This window comes from Pipistrellus hanaki, assembly GCF_964339955.1.
Source record: "Pipistrellus hanaki genome assembly, chromosome: 11".
Lineage (NCBI taxonomy): Eukaryota > Metazoa > Chordata > Mammalia > Chiroptera > Vespertilionidae > Pipistrellus > Pipistrellus hanaki.
The window spans coordinates 68,981,724-69,001,063 of NC_140513.1; the positions used below are offsets into that span (position 1 = coordinate 68,981,724).

Consider the following 19,340-nt stretch of genomic DNA (forward strand, 5'->3'; position numbering starts at 1 on the left):
TACCTTTGGTCTAGTGTTTTCTATTTTCTTCTTGGCTTGTGTTTAGTTTATCCAATTTTTTTTGTATGTGATTATTCACAGTATTCTTTTGTAATCCTTCATATTTTTCCAAACTCGGTAATAATTTCTCCATTTTCATTTTTGATTTTTGTAGGTGTATGTTTACAAGACTTAGCATTTTTTAAAAATATATATTTTATTGATTTTGTACAGAGAGGAAGGGAGAGAGATAGTTAGAAACATCGATGAGAGTCATCGATCAGCTGCCTCTTGCACACCCCCTACTGGGGATATGCCCGCAACCAAAGTACCTGCCCTTGACTGGAATCGAACCTGGGACCCTTCAGTCTACAGGCCGACGCTCTATCCATTGAGCCAAACTGGTCTCGGCAAGACTTAGCATTTTTGATCATCTTTTCAAAGGTATAACTTTTGGTTTTGTTGATTTCTCTCTCCCACTCACATTTCCTATTTCATTTTCTCCATGCTAATCTTTGGTTTGAGAGCTCCTTGTCCTTCCTCTTGCTATCTTCTTCGTTCCATTATTAAAACATGCATTATCTCTTCTACATATATTTGTGACTTTCCTACATTTCATTATTCCTAATTTTATTCCATGGTCATTGGACAATGTTTAACTTCAACTTTCTTTAATTCCTTGAGATTTGTTTTGTGGTTTAACATATAGTCTATCCTGGAAAATGTTCTGTATGCACTTAAGAATATGTATTCTATTGTCAATTGGAGTGTTCTATAAATATATTAGGCTTGGCTTACACGTCTGTTCAAGTAATCTTGGCTTACAGTTCTGTTGAAGTATTCTATTGATATTTTGTCTTGTTCTGTAACTAAAAATGGGGTATTAAAGACTATTGTTGAACTATGTCTTCAATTTTGGCAGTTTTGCTTATTGTATTTTTGGGCTCCATTGTTTGGTGCAACCAAAGGTCTGGCTCCAAACCAGCTCTGTTGTCTCCAGCTCAGGAACCTGCTGTGGGAGGTGGGCGGAGCACTGCCCCGAAGAGGGAGGAGGTGGTGGGAATGAAGATGGTCCCGATGGAAGGGAAGGCTGAGCAGGCCTTTCAGCACCGAATGCCCCTCCCACAGGCGCCCAGATGCTGCCCACTTGGGAGGCTGCCTCTCCAGCCCTGCAATGCGCAAGGACCCAGAGCACACCGGGCAGGGAAGGTCTTGGCATCTGTGCTTGTGCAAATCACTCAACGCCCAGAAAGGACTGCTCTGCCTGGCCCAGGGCCACGGGCTCCTCCTCAGGGGCTCCTTCAGCTCTGCCGCTGAAGGGGCCTGGTGGGGAACACCAGCCAGCAGAGGAGGGCGATCCCAGAGTTAGGAAAACAAGTCTCTTTTGAAAGAAAGCTTCAAACTGAAGATAGTTCCAAGCTACAGCTACTAAAGAGGGATGGGACTCAAAAGAGGCAGGGGCCCTAGTGACCAGGAGGCCTGGGGCGATCCCAGCGGGACGGAAGGGTCCTGGGAGAGCCAGGGCAGAAAGACGCTGCCTCGGATGCACTTCCCGAGGCGTGGACAGAGTTGCTCAGGCCAAACTGAGGCCGTCGGAAGCGGGTGGCAGAGTATCCTGAAGCTTCCTGTTCCCTCTGCCAAGAACTGTCCCCAGCCCTCACCCAGCAGTCCCGGATGGAGCCAAGATGCCTTACGCACATCTCTGTAGAGTGTAGAGCAGTGTTTCCCAAACTTCTCTGTCTCAGAGCACTAGTTAAGTATACAATTTTACCTATATGTTCTCAAAAATTCTAGTTTAGCACTTCTTAGTTGGGATTCAGGAATCTGTGTTTTAACAACTCCACCAGGTGATTCTCATCATGAGAGAAGGTTGGGAAACACTGGTGTAGAGGAATAGGATTTGTGATGACAAACAGATGAGTCTTGTTAGCACCCAGTCACTCTTAGGCTCAGTGAGCACGAGTCTGGCCAGCAGAGGCCCCTGTGTTATGCAGATCTCTGCTTTCTGGCCAGGATGGCGTGAAGGCAGGGTGCTCTCCTACCACCGTTCGGGTGCTCACAGCCACCCACTCCCCATTTACTGAAGGCTGCTCCCCGCTCCCACCACAGGGCTCCCGAGGGGCTGGCTCGCTGTTCCAGGTGCCGGGCCGGTCATCCGGGGCAGTGGTCAATGCAGCACAGAGGACGCCTTGCTTGTCTTACTCTTTGTTTATTGGTCCCACCAGTGACCCTTCACCCAGGCCCACTGCTCCCACGCGCACCGGCGTGGAGCGGTTTCCCGCCACGCCTGTCCCACATCGTGACCGACGTATCTTCCCATTCCTTCTCCGTTCTCCAGCATCTGAAGCCACCGCTGTCTCTGTGGGTCTGCGTAAAGGTTCCTTGGCAGGAGGACATGCATACGATCTTAATAAAGACAACACCACTCTGACACTAGGCAATGCATAGAAAAAAATACAGTACTCAGACATTGCAAATAAATACCCCATATAGATGAAGTTATCATAAATGTAACATTTCTTATGAATCAGCACTGTAACAGAAGGTACAAAGAGGGTCCCTACAACTAGGAGTAAGAAATGCTCATTCCAGGAAACAGAACTCTTTCTATTCTTCCTACTTATTAGAATTTGTCCTGTATTTTGGAGGAGAAAGGACATTTGTTCTTCCTCTTTGAGTACCAATATGACCATACGACCTCACTTGGCAAACTGGGCAACCTAGCTTGCCAAGAAGTTTTATTTAGCAAGTTCTGTTTCCTGAAACTAACAGTGATTAGGTACACCAAGCAAGAGAATATATGACATCTTTTTCTCACGTTTGCGAAGAATACTATGGCCAGCCCCTCTCCCCACCGCTTCCTTGCTGCCCGTGGCTCTTCGCGAACACGGCACGGTCCTCACACCGCCTGCTTGGCTTGTCCCACAACGTCCGTTTGGTTCCTCAAGGCTTGTGTCCACTTTCATTGCTCAGCCCCTAAATCTGCAAGGGCCTGCACAGTAAAGGATCACTGACTAACAGAATTCTGTACAATTGCTGTTTTCTTCCCCTCAATGAAGATGCCCAGGTTCAGGCGTGAAGTGTACCCCCTTTCACACCTATTAGTCCCCACTGGCCTTCAACATTCCCAACTAGCTCTTCACGGTCCATTTTAGAGAATAAACTAGGCTGGGACACCTCCCTTAACTGATGAAGGCACTACTGGCAATGATTACTAAGAAAAAGGTGTTGAAATAAAACACCCTAAAATTTGACGGCTGTAGAATTTTCTAAGTGTACCACAATTTGGCACAAAACCAGAGTAACAAAACAATTCCAATTTGGAATCTTACTGGTACAGTTGTATAAAATTCTGTTAATCAGTCATGCTTCACGACATCCTAAAACCCAGAAAATTCTGGAATTTGTAGGTAATACTACTCATTCAATAATTTATCTTTTTTTTTCTCAAGTGCCTATAACTGTTTAACCAGAGCAAAGGTCAAGTTTTCTTCTTGTTACATTGAACTATTCCTAAGAATAATAATAATACAATATGAAAACCCCAGAATCAGAACACCCTGGATTTCTTAACGAGCATGGCGTTTGAAACTGTTAATTTCAAACATGAGCCACAATGCCGCACGAGCTAAAAGCTGCTGGCCTGCAGCATGGGTGTGAGCGAGCTCCCTGCAGTCGGAGCCGCACACTAGGACACTCTGCCACACGCTGACCCCAGGACAAGGCGACCACAGCATGAGACCATCTCTACGCAAGGGACTAAGGAAGCAAATGTTATACCAAAGTATCAAAGTGCACGGGTTGCTCAGTGAGAAGGAGCTTCTGTAACGGGAGCCCAGTGTGAGCGTTTCTAGCGGGTTCCTAAGTGAGCCTGGAGGCCGCCGTCCCAGCAGGTTCTTCAAGCGCTTGTGCAAGAGCCTTTCCCAGCAGCGGCTGCAGCTTTCTGAACGTGAAAGCTCTTTCCTCTGCCATTAAACACTCAGCAATGCTATCTGCAGTGGCATATCCAAAAACGTTTCTAAGTGGACTTTAGGCTGCCCTTCCTTCCTCTGCGTGGGCCCACGGGAGGGGAGGGAAGGGGTTGCGGAGTGACAGGGCCGGCGCCGAGTTCTCCCGGCAGCTAATCTACAGCTGAAAACGGGAGAAAACAAGACAGCGTTAGAACACTCAGTCACTCGTCGGACGGCTGAAGCTCTTGCTGAGCGCGTTAGTCAGCAGCGGAGAAGGCCTGCGTGTGTTAGGGAAGCCGCCAGCTCCCAGTGCTTCGTGAAGATTCCTTATCAGTGCGGAGGGAAGCTGTGTGCCGGCTCAGCGAGGGGCGGCAGCAGCTGTGGAGTCCTGGCCCCAGCAGTCCTGCTTGCACAAGGTGGAGGGCCTGACCCTTCTCTAGTGGGAGGGGAAGAATCCAAAACCGCCATCCCCTCAGCAAAGCCACCCAGGACCGGGCCAGGCACACAGAGGGGGCAGGTGCCCAGCCCGCATCTCCCCACTCCCGTGGTTGGCAAAGCCCAGGGAGGTCTGTGCAGCATGTGGAGCCGGGCGAGAACTGACACACGAGGGGACCAAGGGGAAGAGTGGCGCTGGGGCAGGCAGCTGTGTGAGCGGGCAATGCCATCTGCCCCTGAGCCGGAGCGCCCTCAGGGAGAGGCCCCGTGGGTGAAAGGGAGAGAAACACTGAAAAAGGTCCGCTTCCGAACGTGGCCAGGCCTGGTGTGGCAGCAGCTTCCTCTCCTGCCCGCCGCCAGCGGCAATGACAGTGACTCGGGAGGACCACAGCCCTCCTCAGCGAGTCCTCGGCCTGGCGGGCCTGGGCCCACCCCGTCTCCTGTCCCACACTGGGCTGGGCCGGCTGGGGTTCCAGAATACTGTTTCTTAGGGTCTGAAGCCCCTGGGGAGGAAGGCCTGATTATGGGAAGCTGGGGACACCCTGATACAAAAGGATGGGCTTCCCCCAAGGAAGGGACTCTGGTCAGGCACTTGGGAAGATTTTCTCAGGGAAAACCCCAGGCTTCGGGCCTGCTGCTGTGTTACCTCGCAGGCCACCAGACCAGTGCGCCCATCTCAGAGAGAGGAGCCGAGGCTCTGAGCTGATCTCGGTGTGGCCGGACGTGCCTCTGCTGCGCGTGGCTGGTGCTCGGCGCACACACATGCCTGGGCTGGAGGGCTTGGGGCTCAGGGCTGTGCTTTCTCTGGGGGAGAAAGTTGGTCCTTTAGTCCCGAATAGGATTTGCAGTGAGATGGTGTTCAGAGGCAGCAGCCGGAACTCTCAGAACCTCTGACATGCTCCCAGGTGCCGGCAACACAGCTGCCCTACACACATGCACATTTCATCGCAGCCGATGGCACCCAGGCCCTGGAAAGCCACAGTTTTTCAAGGACTCCTGGCTCTGACCCCATCTCGACCCCTACCCCTTCCCACAGGACAGCCGCTGCCATGAAGGGGGTCATACGTAGGGTGAGCTGCAGACGCCCAGCTGCACTGTCAGTGGAAGGAAGCACCATCTCAGTCAAACCCTTCCCTCCGCGTTAGTCCCGGGAAGACCACCTAGCGCGCGATCCCGCTGCTGCTGGGTTAGTGGAGATGAAGCAGATAGGTGGTGGCGACAGGTGAGCTGCGGTGGGTGGCCCGGAGGCCTAATCGCAGCAAACGTTATACTTCTCGCCGCAGAGCACCTGGGCAGTGAGCCCGGCGCCCTCGGTCCTGTCGCTGGCACTGGCACAGGTGTGACTTACGCTTGGGGTGCTGGACTTGACTTTGGGGGTGGCCTTGGTACGGCCCCGCCGGGTCTGCTCATGGTCCAGCTCCAGCAGCTCCAACCGCTGGGTCAGCGCCAGCTTCTGCTGGATGGCCATGCGCAGCAGGGAGTTGAGCGTCTTCTTCTCATCCTCGGCGGCCGCCAGCTGCCGCTGCATCTCGTCCAGCTGTGTGATGTATTCGTCACACCTGTGGGGACACGGAGACGCGAGTGTGACTGAGGCCCGGGAGGAACGTGGGCGCTGCTCCTCAGGCTGGGAGGGAGGACCTGCCCTCAGGAGTGGCTTCCTTTGGGAGGGACTCCACAGAGCTGGTCTTCGCTGACGGCCTTCAGGTAACCGGGGAAGATGGCTGGAGGCGGATGTCACCTGGCTCTCTGTGTGGGGTAAAGCCCGGGAAGGGACGTGGCTCGCTCCCACGTGAGCACGTGCGCCCAGGAGGAGCTCGGGAAACCTGCACCCAGTGGCCAACCTGAGCCTGGGAGGCGCACGTGGGTGAGCGAGCAGCCCTCGGGTCTGTCCCGAGGAGGGAGTGGCCTGGGCAGAGCTGCCTCCACGCTCTCCTTTGCCGGGGCCCCGGCCACCAGGGAGTTGTTGCTCTTGCCCGGAGGGAGCAGTGCATCTCCGCTCCGAGAAGGCGGCTTGTGAACGGGTGAGGAAGCGAGTGTCCATGTGCCAGAGCTGAGTGACCCCCTTCTGCCCACTCTGCCCAGGACAGCACGCTTCCCAAGGAGCCTGGTACTTTCTTTCCTTGTCCTCACCCTCCCTCTGGACAGCACGGTCACCCAGCACCAGGGGGAGGAAAAGCAGGCCCTGAGCTCATTGACAACCCATAACACAGGGAGCCTCCGACTCCTGACCCTGAGGGCATGCCTGGACCATCTTGGGGCTCCGGCCTCTGACCAGGGTCTCCTGAAGCCGGCAGCAGATGGCACCAGGCTGCTCCAGATGGCAGTAACACCAGGAAGCCGTGACCTTCCCAAAATCCCGCCCCCCCCCCCCCCCCCGCAAATCTCTGCCAATCAGAAGGAGGGGGGATGGGCTGAGAAAGGCCTTGCTTCTTAATCCACAAACTTCCAGCCAAATTTGGGGGGCAGGGGGGAGGAGGGGGCAACTCCTCATTTGTCAGTTACTGGCCCCAATCTCCCCACTAGGGACCTGTCCTCTTTAGCTTTTGCCTTCAGCTTCCTCATCCAACGTGAACACACACTATGCCCTCTGGGGTGTTCGCAAACCCAGGAATGGCAGGTCCCGGGGAGCAGGTACCTGGTGGCGAACATGGCGCGCAATGAGGAGAAGGTGGCGGCGTCCTCCTTCAGGGCCTTGAGTTCGTTGCGCAGCTTCATCATAGTCTCCGTCACCATGGCCTTCTCGTTCTCGTACTTGCTCTTCAGGTTGGCAAGGGCCACCTCGGCTGTCTGGGGGTCAGAGAGACACAGGTGGCGGGTGAGGCGTCTGCTATTTCATGGAGTGCCATAGCCAAGACCCCAACCTGTCTGGCCCCTCAGCACCCAGCTCCTCCCCATGGCACTGAGTCGAGGCTCTCCCACCTTCAGTAGCACAACCAACCCGATCCATAGCCTGAGGCCTGAGCGGACCAGGGGCAGGGAGGGCGAGCAGCCTGCCAACCGGCGGGCCGAGCGCACGCACCTGCTTGTTGGCCTTGAGCACGGTGCGCAGGGTGGTGATCTGCTCCCGCTTGGTGCTGAGCAGAGACTTGAGCTTGAGGATCTCCTCCATGAGCGCCTCCCGGTCCTTGTCTGTGCCAGGGCCCAGCTCCTGGGAGGCCAGGCGCTGCCGCGACAGCTCCGTGGTGCGGTCCACCGCCGCCTGCAGGTGCCTGATCTGGTCACGGATGATGGCAATCAGGTTGTAGATGTTCATGGGCTCCCGGCGAGGGTCACTCAAGGGTGAGGGCAGTGAGAGGCTGCTGTCTCCAGCCCCGCCCTCTGCAGCCAGTGGCCCCTTGGACAGGACTGGTGAGCGGTGTCCGTGGGCTTCGGGACTGCAGTGGCCTGCGCCAGCTGGGCCCTCGCGGTAGTAGTCCAGCACGACACGGGTGGGCGTCTCGTTGTTGCACATGCACACGTGGTGGTAGAGGCTGGCCAGCTCCTCACTGAAGGTCACCAGCTCATCCTGGGCCACACTCAGGCTGCCCTGAGTCTCACCCGCGACGTCACTGACCTTCTTCAGCTCTGTCTGCAGCCGGGCCAGCAGCTCGCGGTCCTGGCCGCTGGCCTTCTCCAGCAGAGACACCTTCTCGGCGAGCACCTGGCTCTCGGCCTCGTGGCGGCCCTTCTCCTCAGCATGCCGAGCCTCACTGGCCTCGTGTGCGCTGCGTAGGGCCTTCAGCTGCTCCCGGAGCTCGCCGGCCTCTGCCAGGGCCACACGGTACTTGCAGGCCAGGATCTCAGGCCCGTTGATGTCCACCTCGTAGTAGTCGCCATCCTCATGGCTGTCGCGCTCCTTCTCACTGTCCAGGGCTGTGCGTCGCTCCTTGCCAGCCTGCAGGCGCTGCAGAGCACTCAGGCTCTCGGTGAGGCGGCTCACCTCCTCCCGCTGCTCCGACAGGGCCCCTCGAGCCTGCTCCAGCTGCTTCTGTGCGTCCTGCAGGGTCGCTAGCAGGCCAGCCTTCTCCCGCTCCATCTGCAAAGGCACAGAGAGGGCCCGTCAACAGCCCCACCTGTCATGCTGCTGGCCTGGCACTGAGACGGGACAGGGTCTCCAGGCCTGGGCAGTCTTACTACATGCTGGTGTGCTAAGTGCTAAGTGCAGCACAGTGTTTTGCAGAAGCAGTGGTGAACAGGATGAGCTTGATAGGCACTCAGCCTGACAAACATCTGCAAAGAGAACACCAAGGTGTACTTGGCAGTGTGCTAAGCAATGGCTCAGCCTCCTTCCTGCAGGCAGCACCGAGGCTATGAATCCCCTTTACTTGCTGCAACTAAATAAAACTGCCTGTAACAACCACATCTCGTTTTAGAGCACCCCGAGTGCAGACCCCTTGAGTTCAGTAACATGCCTACATGGGGTGCTATGAGTGGGTCCTCCACTGTTGGTCCTCCCCTGCCTAGGCTTGGGGGGCCATGAAGGTCCCTCAGAGACATGGGCAAACTGCAGGTAAGACACTGGGGTTCTGTTCAGTCCAGGAGAAAACCCTCTGAGACATGTCCACAGGACAGAGAGGAAGGCTGCACGTGCACTGCAAGGGGCCACGAGAATACCTTGGCCAGCACGCAGAATTCAACCCCATAACCAGGAACCCACCCCTCTGGGTACCTTTCACTCGTAATGCTGCAGTTGCACTTACACCACGGTGAAGGTGGGACAGAGGGAGGTGGCCCTCACCTGCACCACCGTCCCCCTCTCCGCCCACCTGCTCACCTGCACCAGCTGCTGCGTCAGCTTCTGGACCTCCGAGAGGTTGAGCTCACTGAGGAGGTCGGACACGAGGCCGGGGCAGGGCGGGGCCAGGCCGTCCTTGCTGGGCGTGGAGGTCTTGTTGTCCAGGGGCAGCTTGGCCAGGCAGCCGTGCTCAAAGCCGTTGGCCAGGGCCTCGGCGTCCTCGCTGAGCTTGAGGCCATCCAGAGAAACGTGCAGGTGGCTGGTGTAGAGGGAGTCGTTGATGCTCATGTAGTGCGACAGCTCCTTGCGCAGGCTGTTCTTCTGCTCCCGCTCCGTCTTCAGCGTCTCCAGCGCCTCCTCCAGCTGCCGCTCCGAGATCTCCTTGAGCCGGATGGCGTCCTCCAGCTGGCTGTTGAGGTACTCGGTCTCCTCCTCCAGACGCTTGATCTCATGCTTGAGGCCCTCAAACTCCACCTGGGAAAGAAGCCAATCTGTCTCAGCCAGTGATGAGAGGAAACACCCAGGACAGTGTGCACAGGTGTGTGCAGAGCACCAGCCAGGGCTCGAAGCAGAGACCCCATGGGAATCTAAACGTAATGGTTTAGATGACGTGATGGTTACCAAGTGTCTACTGACATTGAGTGCTAAGCAGCTACTGCACATCAACAGTTTAAGGAACGTAAAATACGTGTCTGGATGTGTGCTGCGACCACTGATCCCAATGATACTTCAAAAACAGCCCGCAGTTCCCACGGAGTCAGGATGTGCTCAGCACACCCGCAGGCAGCCCGGGGAGGAGGAGGCGGATCCTACTGAAACTGCGTGTGCAGATGGACGAGGAAGGAGCAGGCAGAAGCCTGTGCTGGACATGGGGGGTGGGAGATCAGGTCTACGCGTAACTTAACAAAACACTGCTAGTTATTATGCGAGATTTGTGAGAAATAGAAGGAACCCACTGAGAGGCAGTAGTGGGCGCTTCTTGGATGGCTGAGGCCAGAGGACAGTTCCTAAGATGGAGCTGGATTCCACTACATGCCACCCAGACTGGAGGCGAGGTCTCCCTTTCTTGGGGCCCCTATGCAACTCGAGGCAGAGCTCTGTGCCGCGTTCTTGGGGAGAAGTGTGCTCTCTGCTGGCTTTTGCAAACACGGAGGTTCTGTTGTTGGGATAAGCACATGGCCCACACCCCCTCTGCAGAATTCCCACCGGGGGAGGAGGCCCCTCAGTGCCCACTGTAGAGGTGCCAGGGATAGCACTGAGACCCTCGGGCCAGAACCACCTGGTTGGCCGGTCACAGGGGAAGATGAGCCTCCTCATCTCACCCATGGCTGAGTTACGAGGACAGATGATGGCTCGAACATCCCCACTGCTCCTCAAGGCAGGCCCTGTCTTTACCCAGAGGGTCCCTCGAGGCCGGGACCACAAAGGACCACAAGGCCGGCACCTGAGACAGCAGGAGGGATGTGCAGGCCAACACCTCCCAAGCACCCAGGGCACGGAACATCGGGCTTCCTGTCAGCACCTCGGAGGGGACTGGCTAAGCTGGATGCCCAGCATCTGAGAATTTTTGGTGTCACCTCTTCAGCAGCGCCCGCATCCCCCATTTCTGCTGGCCAGGAGGCCGAGGCCCAGGCCGTGCTCAGCCAACACTGAAGCCAGAGGCCCTGTTCTTACGGCCGTGGGGGGCCCAGACCCTGCCCCACACTTCCTGTCAGCATTAGTGTGTGGCATTCTGACAACGCAAAAAGGCAGAGTGAGGGGGTGTGAGGGTCGCGGCCCATAGCTAACCCGGCCGCCACTTACCTGGTTCTGCCTGAGCACAGACACCTGCTTCTGCAGGCTGATGTTCTCCTCCTCCAGCTCTGAGTAGTCCTGCAGCAGGCGGGCCTCCCGGAACTTGTATTCCTTGATGTCATCCCGCAGGCGGCCCCGCTGAAGCTCCACGTTCTGATTGATCTGCCGGGAGGAAGGCAGGTGTGCCCAGCTGGCCCTGCCACCCCGGGGACTTGGGGGGCTCAGCGCAGTCAGGCCAAGCGTGGCTGCCTGCAGGGGAGCAGGGGCCCCAGGCAGGGTGAGGGGTGAACAGGGAAGGGCTCTGACCCTTGATTTCTTCATCTGTAAAATGAATTACAGTGGTGTATCCTGTGGGAATAGCTCAGCAATTACCACCTGCCCTGGCAATGTGCTCCTCAGCTGCACCCCGAGAAACGAAAGCACAGACTGAAGAACAGAGAAGCACATGTGGGCCAGCGTGGCTCAGGTGGTTAAGCAGTCATCCTGTGCAGTTTGATTCCAGGTCAGGGCACAGGCGAAGACTTGGGTTCAATCCCCAGTTGGGATGCGTGCAGGAGCCAACCGATCAATCTTTCTCTCTCTCCCCCCCTGCCTCTCTCTAAAATCAATAAAAACATTTTAAAACATTCATACAATTGACACAATGCCACAACCCAAATGAAAACATTATCATGAGGAAAAGAATCCAGACATAAGAGGTCATGTATTGCATAATTGATTCCGCATAAATGAAATGTCCAGAAGAGGCAAATGCAGAGATGGATAGTAGATGAGGCCAGAGGGTATATGAGGTTTATAGAAGGTAGGGGGAGATCGGTTTGGGTGGGTGGATAGTGTCTGCTAATGGGGCTTCTTTCTGGAATGATGAAATGTTCTAAAACCGATTGCTGATGGTACATAATCTGTGAATATACTAAAGCCCACTGACTTTAACACTTTAAGTGGGTGAGTTGTAAGGATGTAAATTATCTCGACAAACCTGTTAGAAAATAGTTCCCGCCTCCAGATTGCCTGGAGGATTCAGGTGTCCTGCAGGGAGAGGCTGCGTGTACACCATATAACAGAACCTGTCCCTTGGCCCTCGACTCTGCGACATCCTGGGGTCAGATTTACGCCGAAGGATGTTTAGTAGTTCCCTGCCCCCTGCCCCCTGCCCCCCAAATGCAGCCCCTCCCTTGTGGAAGCAACAGAAACAGTCTCCAGACGGAGCCAATGACCCCTGGGACGTAACTGACCCCTGGACACACTGTCTCCCCTCCCTACCCTGTCGCTCCAAGTGGCTCCCTGTATATTGGCAAAGATGCCGCCGCCCCTGGGCCCTGGCACTGCAGGGCCCCCAGCTTGCTCGGCCTTCTCAATGTACAGGCCTCTCCGTGGGAACGGGGGTGGGGGTGGGGGGCCCTGGTGATGGCCTCCATGCACCCAGGGCAGACCCGATTCCCAGGCCCACGCAGGCACACACACAGCAACGTGCACTATTGAATGAAGGGGATTGTAGCAGAGCAAAGAAAAGCCACAGGGGTCATCACGTACACTCCCACTGACAAAGGCTTTCCACCACGACCTCTAGCAAGTGGAAGGGCGCAGGCTCTGCAGAAGGGCCCTAAGGTGGGTGCCGGGAGTCAGCACCAGGGGCTGCTGGAGAACAGGCCCGGCCCAGAGCACAACTCCCGGCAAACAGGCAAAACGAAGCATGATGGCAGCATGAGGGCCGCTCCATTTACCTGGAGAGGCACTGGATCTCTATGCACACGCAACCTCGCACTGGGCAGCGCATGCGCGTGCGCACACACATCCACACCATCTCCTGCACACACCCTCCATGACACATACATGTACACCGGCCATCTCACGCACTCACCCTCTATCTCACACTCATACTTTCCGTGACATACACTCTCTGTCTCATGAGCACACCCGCCCCATCACGTGCACACCCTGTCTCACACGCATACCTTCCATGATATACACCCTCCGGCTCACACGGCACCCTCCATGACACACATGTACACTCTCCATCTAACACACACACCCTCCATAATACACACATGCATACCCTCCATCTCACATGCCACCCTACATAACACATATACACACTCTCCATCTCACACGCACACCCTCCATAACACATGCACACCCTCCATGACACACACGTACACACCCTCCCCATCACTCCCACACACATCCCTCTCCCACACACACCTCGTCGGTCTGATTCTCTACGAGCCTCACCACCATCAGAATATGGGCTACGGCACGGTTTTGTGAGGAGGGCGGGGTGCTCCTCCCTGCAGGTCAGCCTTCCCTGGGCAGACAACACATGTGGACAGCTGCCCGTTCAGTGTGAGGAGACTGGGGCAACGGAAGCAAACTCTGTCCCTGTCAGTGGGCTTTGTTTAAAACTGAGCAACTCTGGGAGAAACCAAGATGGCAGCATAGGTAAACCCCTAACTGCAGCCTCACACAACAATTTCAAAAATACAACTAAAATACAAAATGGACATTATCCAGAACTACAGGAAAGTTGACTGACTGAAAATTCTACAACTAGAAGGAAAGAGAAAACCAGAAGGAAAATCAGAGGAGCTGTAAAAGCCTAAGGTATGGAGACACAGAGCGCACGTGGAAAGAGGACTGAGCCGGAGAGGAGGGACGGCTGAGTGCCTGGCTGGCGTTCCCTAGCAGGAAGGAGATAAAAGCTCCGGACTGTGCTGATCCCCAATTCGGACTGTGCTGAACCCCAGTTCCGACTGTACTGAACCCCAAATCTGGGCGAGACCCTGGGGGCCCAGGTTCATACAGAGGGAATCTAGGCTATAAGGCGGAAACTCAGGCGAGCGGTGAAAGGTAGAGCCTCGTATGCACGCAGAGGACAGATTGTTGATTGTGCTGCTAGACTGCCCTAGCAGGAAGGAGACAAAAGCTCCGGACTGTGCTGAGCCCCACTTCCAACCCCACTTCCAACTGCACTGAACCCCAGTTCTGGGCTCACTGGGGGAGAGACTAGACTGTCTGGTAGCGGGCGAAACTCGAGGGTACCTTTCTCTCAGAGGTGCTTGCAGCGAGTATCGAAGGGCACTGAGACTCAGGAACCTCATAGGGCAGGGCTGATGGGAAGCCAAGGCTGAAGGCTCCACCCTGAAACTCCACCCCATCCAAGCTGAGCACAGAGGCTTTGCAATTTTCCAAGTCTAGTCTAATAAGGCTGTCTCCCAGCATAGACACAGCTGATCCTCACAGCCAATTGGCTTGGAGGTCAGTTCCTCACAGTGATACCAACAAAAATCAAGACTTAACTACAACAAGGCTGTATACACAGTCCACAAAGGGGTGCACCAAGAGTGTCCACCTCAGGTAACTGGGAGACTGACTCACTGAACCATATAGGACACCTTAGCACACAAAGCCACCCTACCAACTCAGGGAAACTGTGAAAATGCCAAGACAAGGAAACAGATCACAAACGAAAGAAAAGGAGGACAAGCGACTGAATATAGAGTTCAAAACCACTGTTATAATGTTCTTTAAGAATTTCCTAGAAAAGGCAGATAAAATAAATGAGTCCTATGAGGATATGAAAAGGGATCAACTAGAAATAAAGAATACATTGTCTGAAGTAAAAAATATTATACAGAGTCCCAAAAACAGAATGGAAGATTGTAAGAATCAAGTCAATGATTTGGAACGCAAAGAGCCAGAGGATACTTCTCTGCAGAAGCAAGAAGAGAACAGAATCCAGAAAGTTGAAGATAGTATAAGAAACCTCTGGGACAACTTCAAACGAACCAACATCAGAATTATGGGGAGGGGGGGGTCCCCAGAAGAAGAGAGAGAGCAAGACATCAAAAACATACTGGAAGAAAGTGACAGAAAACTTCCCCCACCTGGTGAAAGAATTAGACTTACAAGTCCAGGAAGCCAAAGAGGACCACACCAAGACACATCATAATTAAAATTCCAAGAGCAAAAGACAAAGAGAATATTAAAAGCAGCAAGAGTAAAGCAGGTAGTTACCTATAAAGGAGCACCCATATGATTGTCAGCTGATTTCTCAACAGAAACCATGCAGGCCAGATGGGAATGGCAAGAAATATTCAAGGTGATGAATAACAAGAACCTACAGCCAAAATTACTCTACCCAGCAAAGCTATCACTCAGAATCAAAGGCTAGTTAAAGAGCTTCACAAATAAAAAAAAGCTAACGGAGTTCATCACCGCCAAACCAGAATTATATAAATTGCTGAAGGGGGTTATTTATTTATTTATTAAATATATTTTATTGATTTCTTACAGAGAGGAAGGGAAAGGGATATAACATCGATGGGAGAGAAACATCGATGGGAGAGAAACATTGATCAGCTACCTCTGCACACCCCCCACTGGGGATGTGCCTGCAACCAAGGTACATTGCCTTGATTGGAATCGAACCTGGGACCCTTCAGTTCACAGGCAGACACTCTATCCACTGAGCCAAACCGGTTTTGGCTGTGAAGGGGGTTCTTTAGGAAGAGGAAAAAGATAAAGATAAAAATTATGAACAACAAATATGTAACTATCAACAAGTGAATCTAAAAACCAAGGGAATTAAAAAATCTGATGAACAAAATTAACTGGTGAATATAATAGAATCAGAGGTATGGAAGGGGAATGGACTGACGAAAAAGGGAAGTAGGGGGTGCGGGAACACTGAACATAAACTGTGCACCTATGAATGAGGACAATGGGTGGTGGGGAAAGGGCAGAGGGTGGGATGGAAACCTGGTGGAGGGGAGCAATGGAGAGAAAAAAAAAATGAGGAACATTTGTATTGTAATAATATGAACAATAAAGATTATTAAAAAAAAAAAAAAAAAAGCCAAACAAAAAAAACAATAACTGAGCAACTCCCCTCAAGTGGACCCGGTGCTGAGCTGGATCCGCACAGCCTCCTTTACAGCCCCTGCTCTTCATGGCGGGGGCGTCACACACCCAAAGGGCCGCCCACAGAAAGCGCAGGAGCCAGCAGCCCGCTGGCGCAGAGCTGCACACCACCACCCAGCGCCAGGGCACCGTACTGCCCTAAAAGGAACCACACGGCCATTAGCGACCATGGGCCGGACGGGGTGTGGACCTGCCTGGCTCAGGACCTTCACCGGCCCCGTCTCCACGGGCACTGTGCTGGGGCTTGGCCAGTGAGGAACTCCCTGCAGCTGAAGCACCGCAGGCGACCCCCAAAGAAGATCCCGGGTGGGGGAGGGACAGGGAGCATGTTGTGCTGCCGCAGAATCTGTCCCCGCAGCACGGCCTGGGTGCCGCAGGGTGCCACCTGTGCGGGTGTCCCACAGCCCGAGTCCCAGCCCTGAGCTGTGGGGTGAGCACAGGAGAGGGGACCGCTGAGGAAGAGACAGGCATGGGGTGGCCACAGGACTGACATGCCGAGGCGGCCACCACCAGGCGGGAGGCTCCACAGGGGCAGAGCCCTGCTGGCACCTTCATTTCAGACAGGAAATCGAAGAGCACAGTTTCTGTCTTTTAAGCTGTGTTCTGTGCCAACCTGTCAGAGAAAGCGAATGCAGGCTTGCTACTAGCAGCGCTGCTGTAACAAACACCTGGGCGTGGAAGTGACCATGGAGTCGGGATCTGAGGCTGGGCGTTCTGAGCATGACAGGAAGAGGCCACTGCCCCCGCATGGCTGCCACGCCTTGGGGAGCCTCTCAGAGCCTTGTCTCCATTCTGAAGGCTGTGGCAGGGAAGCACTGGCTTTGTGCACATCCATCCAAAGCACCTCCAACCCGCTGCAGCCGCACCACAGGCAGCACCAGCTGCAAAACCAGTCTTCCCACCTCATCGGCCGAGGGACGCCACGCCATGGCTCTGCTCTCCCGTCTCTCCCCCCTGGTCCCCCGGCTCTCTGCAGGCCGTGGCTGTGCGCCCCGCCTCCTGCACACACAGCGGCGCGCGCTCCTGAGCTCACAAGCAGGGCTTGCTTATCCTCTGCCGAAAGGTCTGATCAAACCCTCCCTTTCCTTGCTCAGTCACGCACCTGGCATGCAGGAGTGCCCAGACACGGGCAGCACCCAGCCAGGGCCACTGCAGAGGGGAAAAGAGGGACATGTCGGAACCCCACGAGCTCCCCAAAGATCTCTGCACCAGGACTGATAACACATACGGACCCGAAGGCTGTGGAGAGAAACTCGGAGGAACGGCCCATGTGGGGGTGCAGACTTGACTTTCCCAACTGGGAACTGGAGTAGGTGGTCCTGGGGCAGGGCCTGTGCGCTCCCCAGGACCCAGGCGCCGTGTCCTGCCTTGCTACAAGGCAGACCTGCAGGTGGGCCTGTGAGCAGTGAGGCGAGGCACCACATGGCAGAGGGTGGCACCATTTGCTGAACCTGCAGGACTCACAGGCCTGCACGTGGTTCCCATGGCAACCGGGCTTCCTCCCTCCACCATATGTGTGGGCCCCTCCACTCTGGATGCCTGGCCATCACAGGCCCTGCATGCAGCTCGGCCCAGCTCCCTCTCTATGCTCCCTTCTCTGATGCTCCCTCCTGTCCTTGTCTCCTTGCTTCTCCCAACCCCCACCTTATCTGTTCTGGGGCCTGGCACCTGCTGGTGCCTCTCACCCTGAAGCCACCTCCCTGATGGTCCCAGGATAGGCCAAGGAATGTGGTTCCACAAGAACATGGAAGATTCCAGAGCTCTGCTGTACACACTGCAGCCACAAGGCATGCACGATCAGGGGCACTTCATAAAAACGAAGTGTAACCTATATATTATATAAAAGCCTAAGCAACCATCTGACCATTCAACCGTTAGCTATGATGCACACTGACCACCAGAGGACAGATACTCAACACACGGGCATGGAAACATGGAACAGATTGATGAATCGCAGAGGGAAGGGGGAGAGGGGAGGGCGGGAAGCGGGTAACCATGATCTTATATGCATATTAGAGACCCGCCAGTGGGGTCCCTCAGCATGGCCTGTGGGGATCAGGCCGAAACGGGTAGCCCGACACCCCCCCGAGGGGTCCTGGATTGCAAGAGGTCACAGCCCAGGCCGAGGAACCCCACTGGTGCCCTGGGCCTCTAGTAAACTAGAATTCATCTCCCAGGAAGTTCCAGTGCCCAGAGCTGAGAGCCAGGCTCTGAGGGAGCAGGCGCATCTGCCTGGCGCTGGGGGCAGCGTTCCCTGGACGTCTGGGAAGGCGCGTGTTTTCACGGGCCATTTTAGAGCCTGGGAGTGGAGCGAGCCTATCCCATGCAGGATGCCTAGGCAGGGCATCCCCCGCCCCCTGCGGACCCTCTCTCACCAACTCCCCGATCTCCTGGGATGGCACACCAGAGCACTTCAGGTCCTACTTCCTGGAGGAATGTGTGCTTCCTCATGGGGTTTGTTCCCTCAGGAACCACATCGGAGCCCACAGCTCCTCCACCCCTGCAGGGCCCTACCCCTGCTAGCTCCTTCATACCCTCTTACCCCGGCTGTCTGCTGACATGACAGCCCCCAACTTCTGTCCTCCATTCTGGACCTAGGCATCTACCCCACAATGCAGTGCTCACCTGGTGCCCGGCACTGCTGCTCCTGACCCGCCACACACCTCAGCTTGTGACCAGACGCCCTGCTTCCGTCCAGGTGCTCCTGGGGCCCAGAGGCCACCACAGAAGGAAACAAGCCCTTTCCTGGTGGTTCCTGGCCTGGAGTGGAGGGGACATCCCTGCCACTCACTCCTGGAGCTGAACTGGGCCCAGGACACAAAGGGCCCATCAGAACAGCAATACCAGGGGGTAATGGCCTCCAGGACAGGAAGGCCATGGGGTAAAGACCCATAAGGACAGGAAGGCCAGGGGGTAAGGGGCCCCACTTGGTAGATGAGGCTGACCCCTCTCCCAACAGCAGTCGTGCTTCTCAAGGGCCATCCCCAGCATATACACAGGCCTGGCTCTGCCTCCAGCGGCTGCAGACCTGGACCTAAGCGTCTACCCACACTGCAGTGTTCACCTGGTGCCCGGGGCTGGCCTCCTGGGACTCTACTTCTCTTCCTACAAAATGGAGACCAAGGCCACGTCCCAGGACAGAAGCTAGCTGGCCTGTCTACATATAGTTCAGAGGTCAGGACCCTAGGCTACAGGGTCCCCTGGGTTAGCGGGACACGCGGGACACAAACACCTAAGCCAGTTGTCACAAGGAGGATAGACAGACTGGTTCATCATCACTGGACATAGGTCAGGACTGGGCACCAGGGAACACAGATACACTCCTCATGAAAGGGGCATCACGTGGGGTGACCCACAAGGTCTGTGCAACTGGGTTATCCTGAATCAGCTGCAGGTTGGTGTTCATTAGGGACAGTGCTTGGTGTTGTGTCCTCATGATCCAGGCTCCTTAGCCAGGCCTGAGCCCTGGCACAAACCCTGTGCAAGAGGGGTTTGGCCATGCCAGAGGCACAGAGCAGCTGGCACAGCAGCTCGGGGAGCAGCGGCAG

The 19,340-nt window shown here is 55.2% G+C and overlaps 1 protein-coding gene across 2 annotated transcripts in view; it reads right to left on the reverse strand.

The window, feature by feature from the left end:
• Positions 1–2,150: 2,150 nt before the first annotated feature.
• Positions 2,151–19,340, reverse strand: part of BICD2 (BICD cargo adaptor 2) — a 58,789-nt gene continuing 41,599 nt past the window's right edge. Inside the window, exons 3-8 of one of the 2 annotated variants that reach the window (XM_084899015.1) lie at positions 10,882–11,034; positions 9,118–9,552; positions 7,384–8,379; positions 7,000–7,151; positions 5,713–5,923; positions 2,151–4,110 (exon numbers count right to left, since the gene is read on the reverse strand). In XM_084899015.1, the coding sequence (XP_084755141.1) occupies positions 4,105–4,110; positions 5,713–5,923; positions 7,000–7,151; positions 7,384–8,379; positions 9,118–9,552; positions 10,882–11,034 (1,953 nt within the window). In that variant the 3' untranslated portion in view covers positions 2,151–4,104. Of the gene's footprint in view, positions 4,111–4,138; positions 5,924–6,999; positions 7,152–7,383; positions 8,380–9,117; positions 9,553–10,881; positions 11,035–19,340 lie in introns of those variants that run through there. The other variant, XM_084899014.1, reaches the window with a different exon arrangement.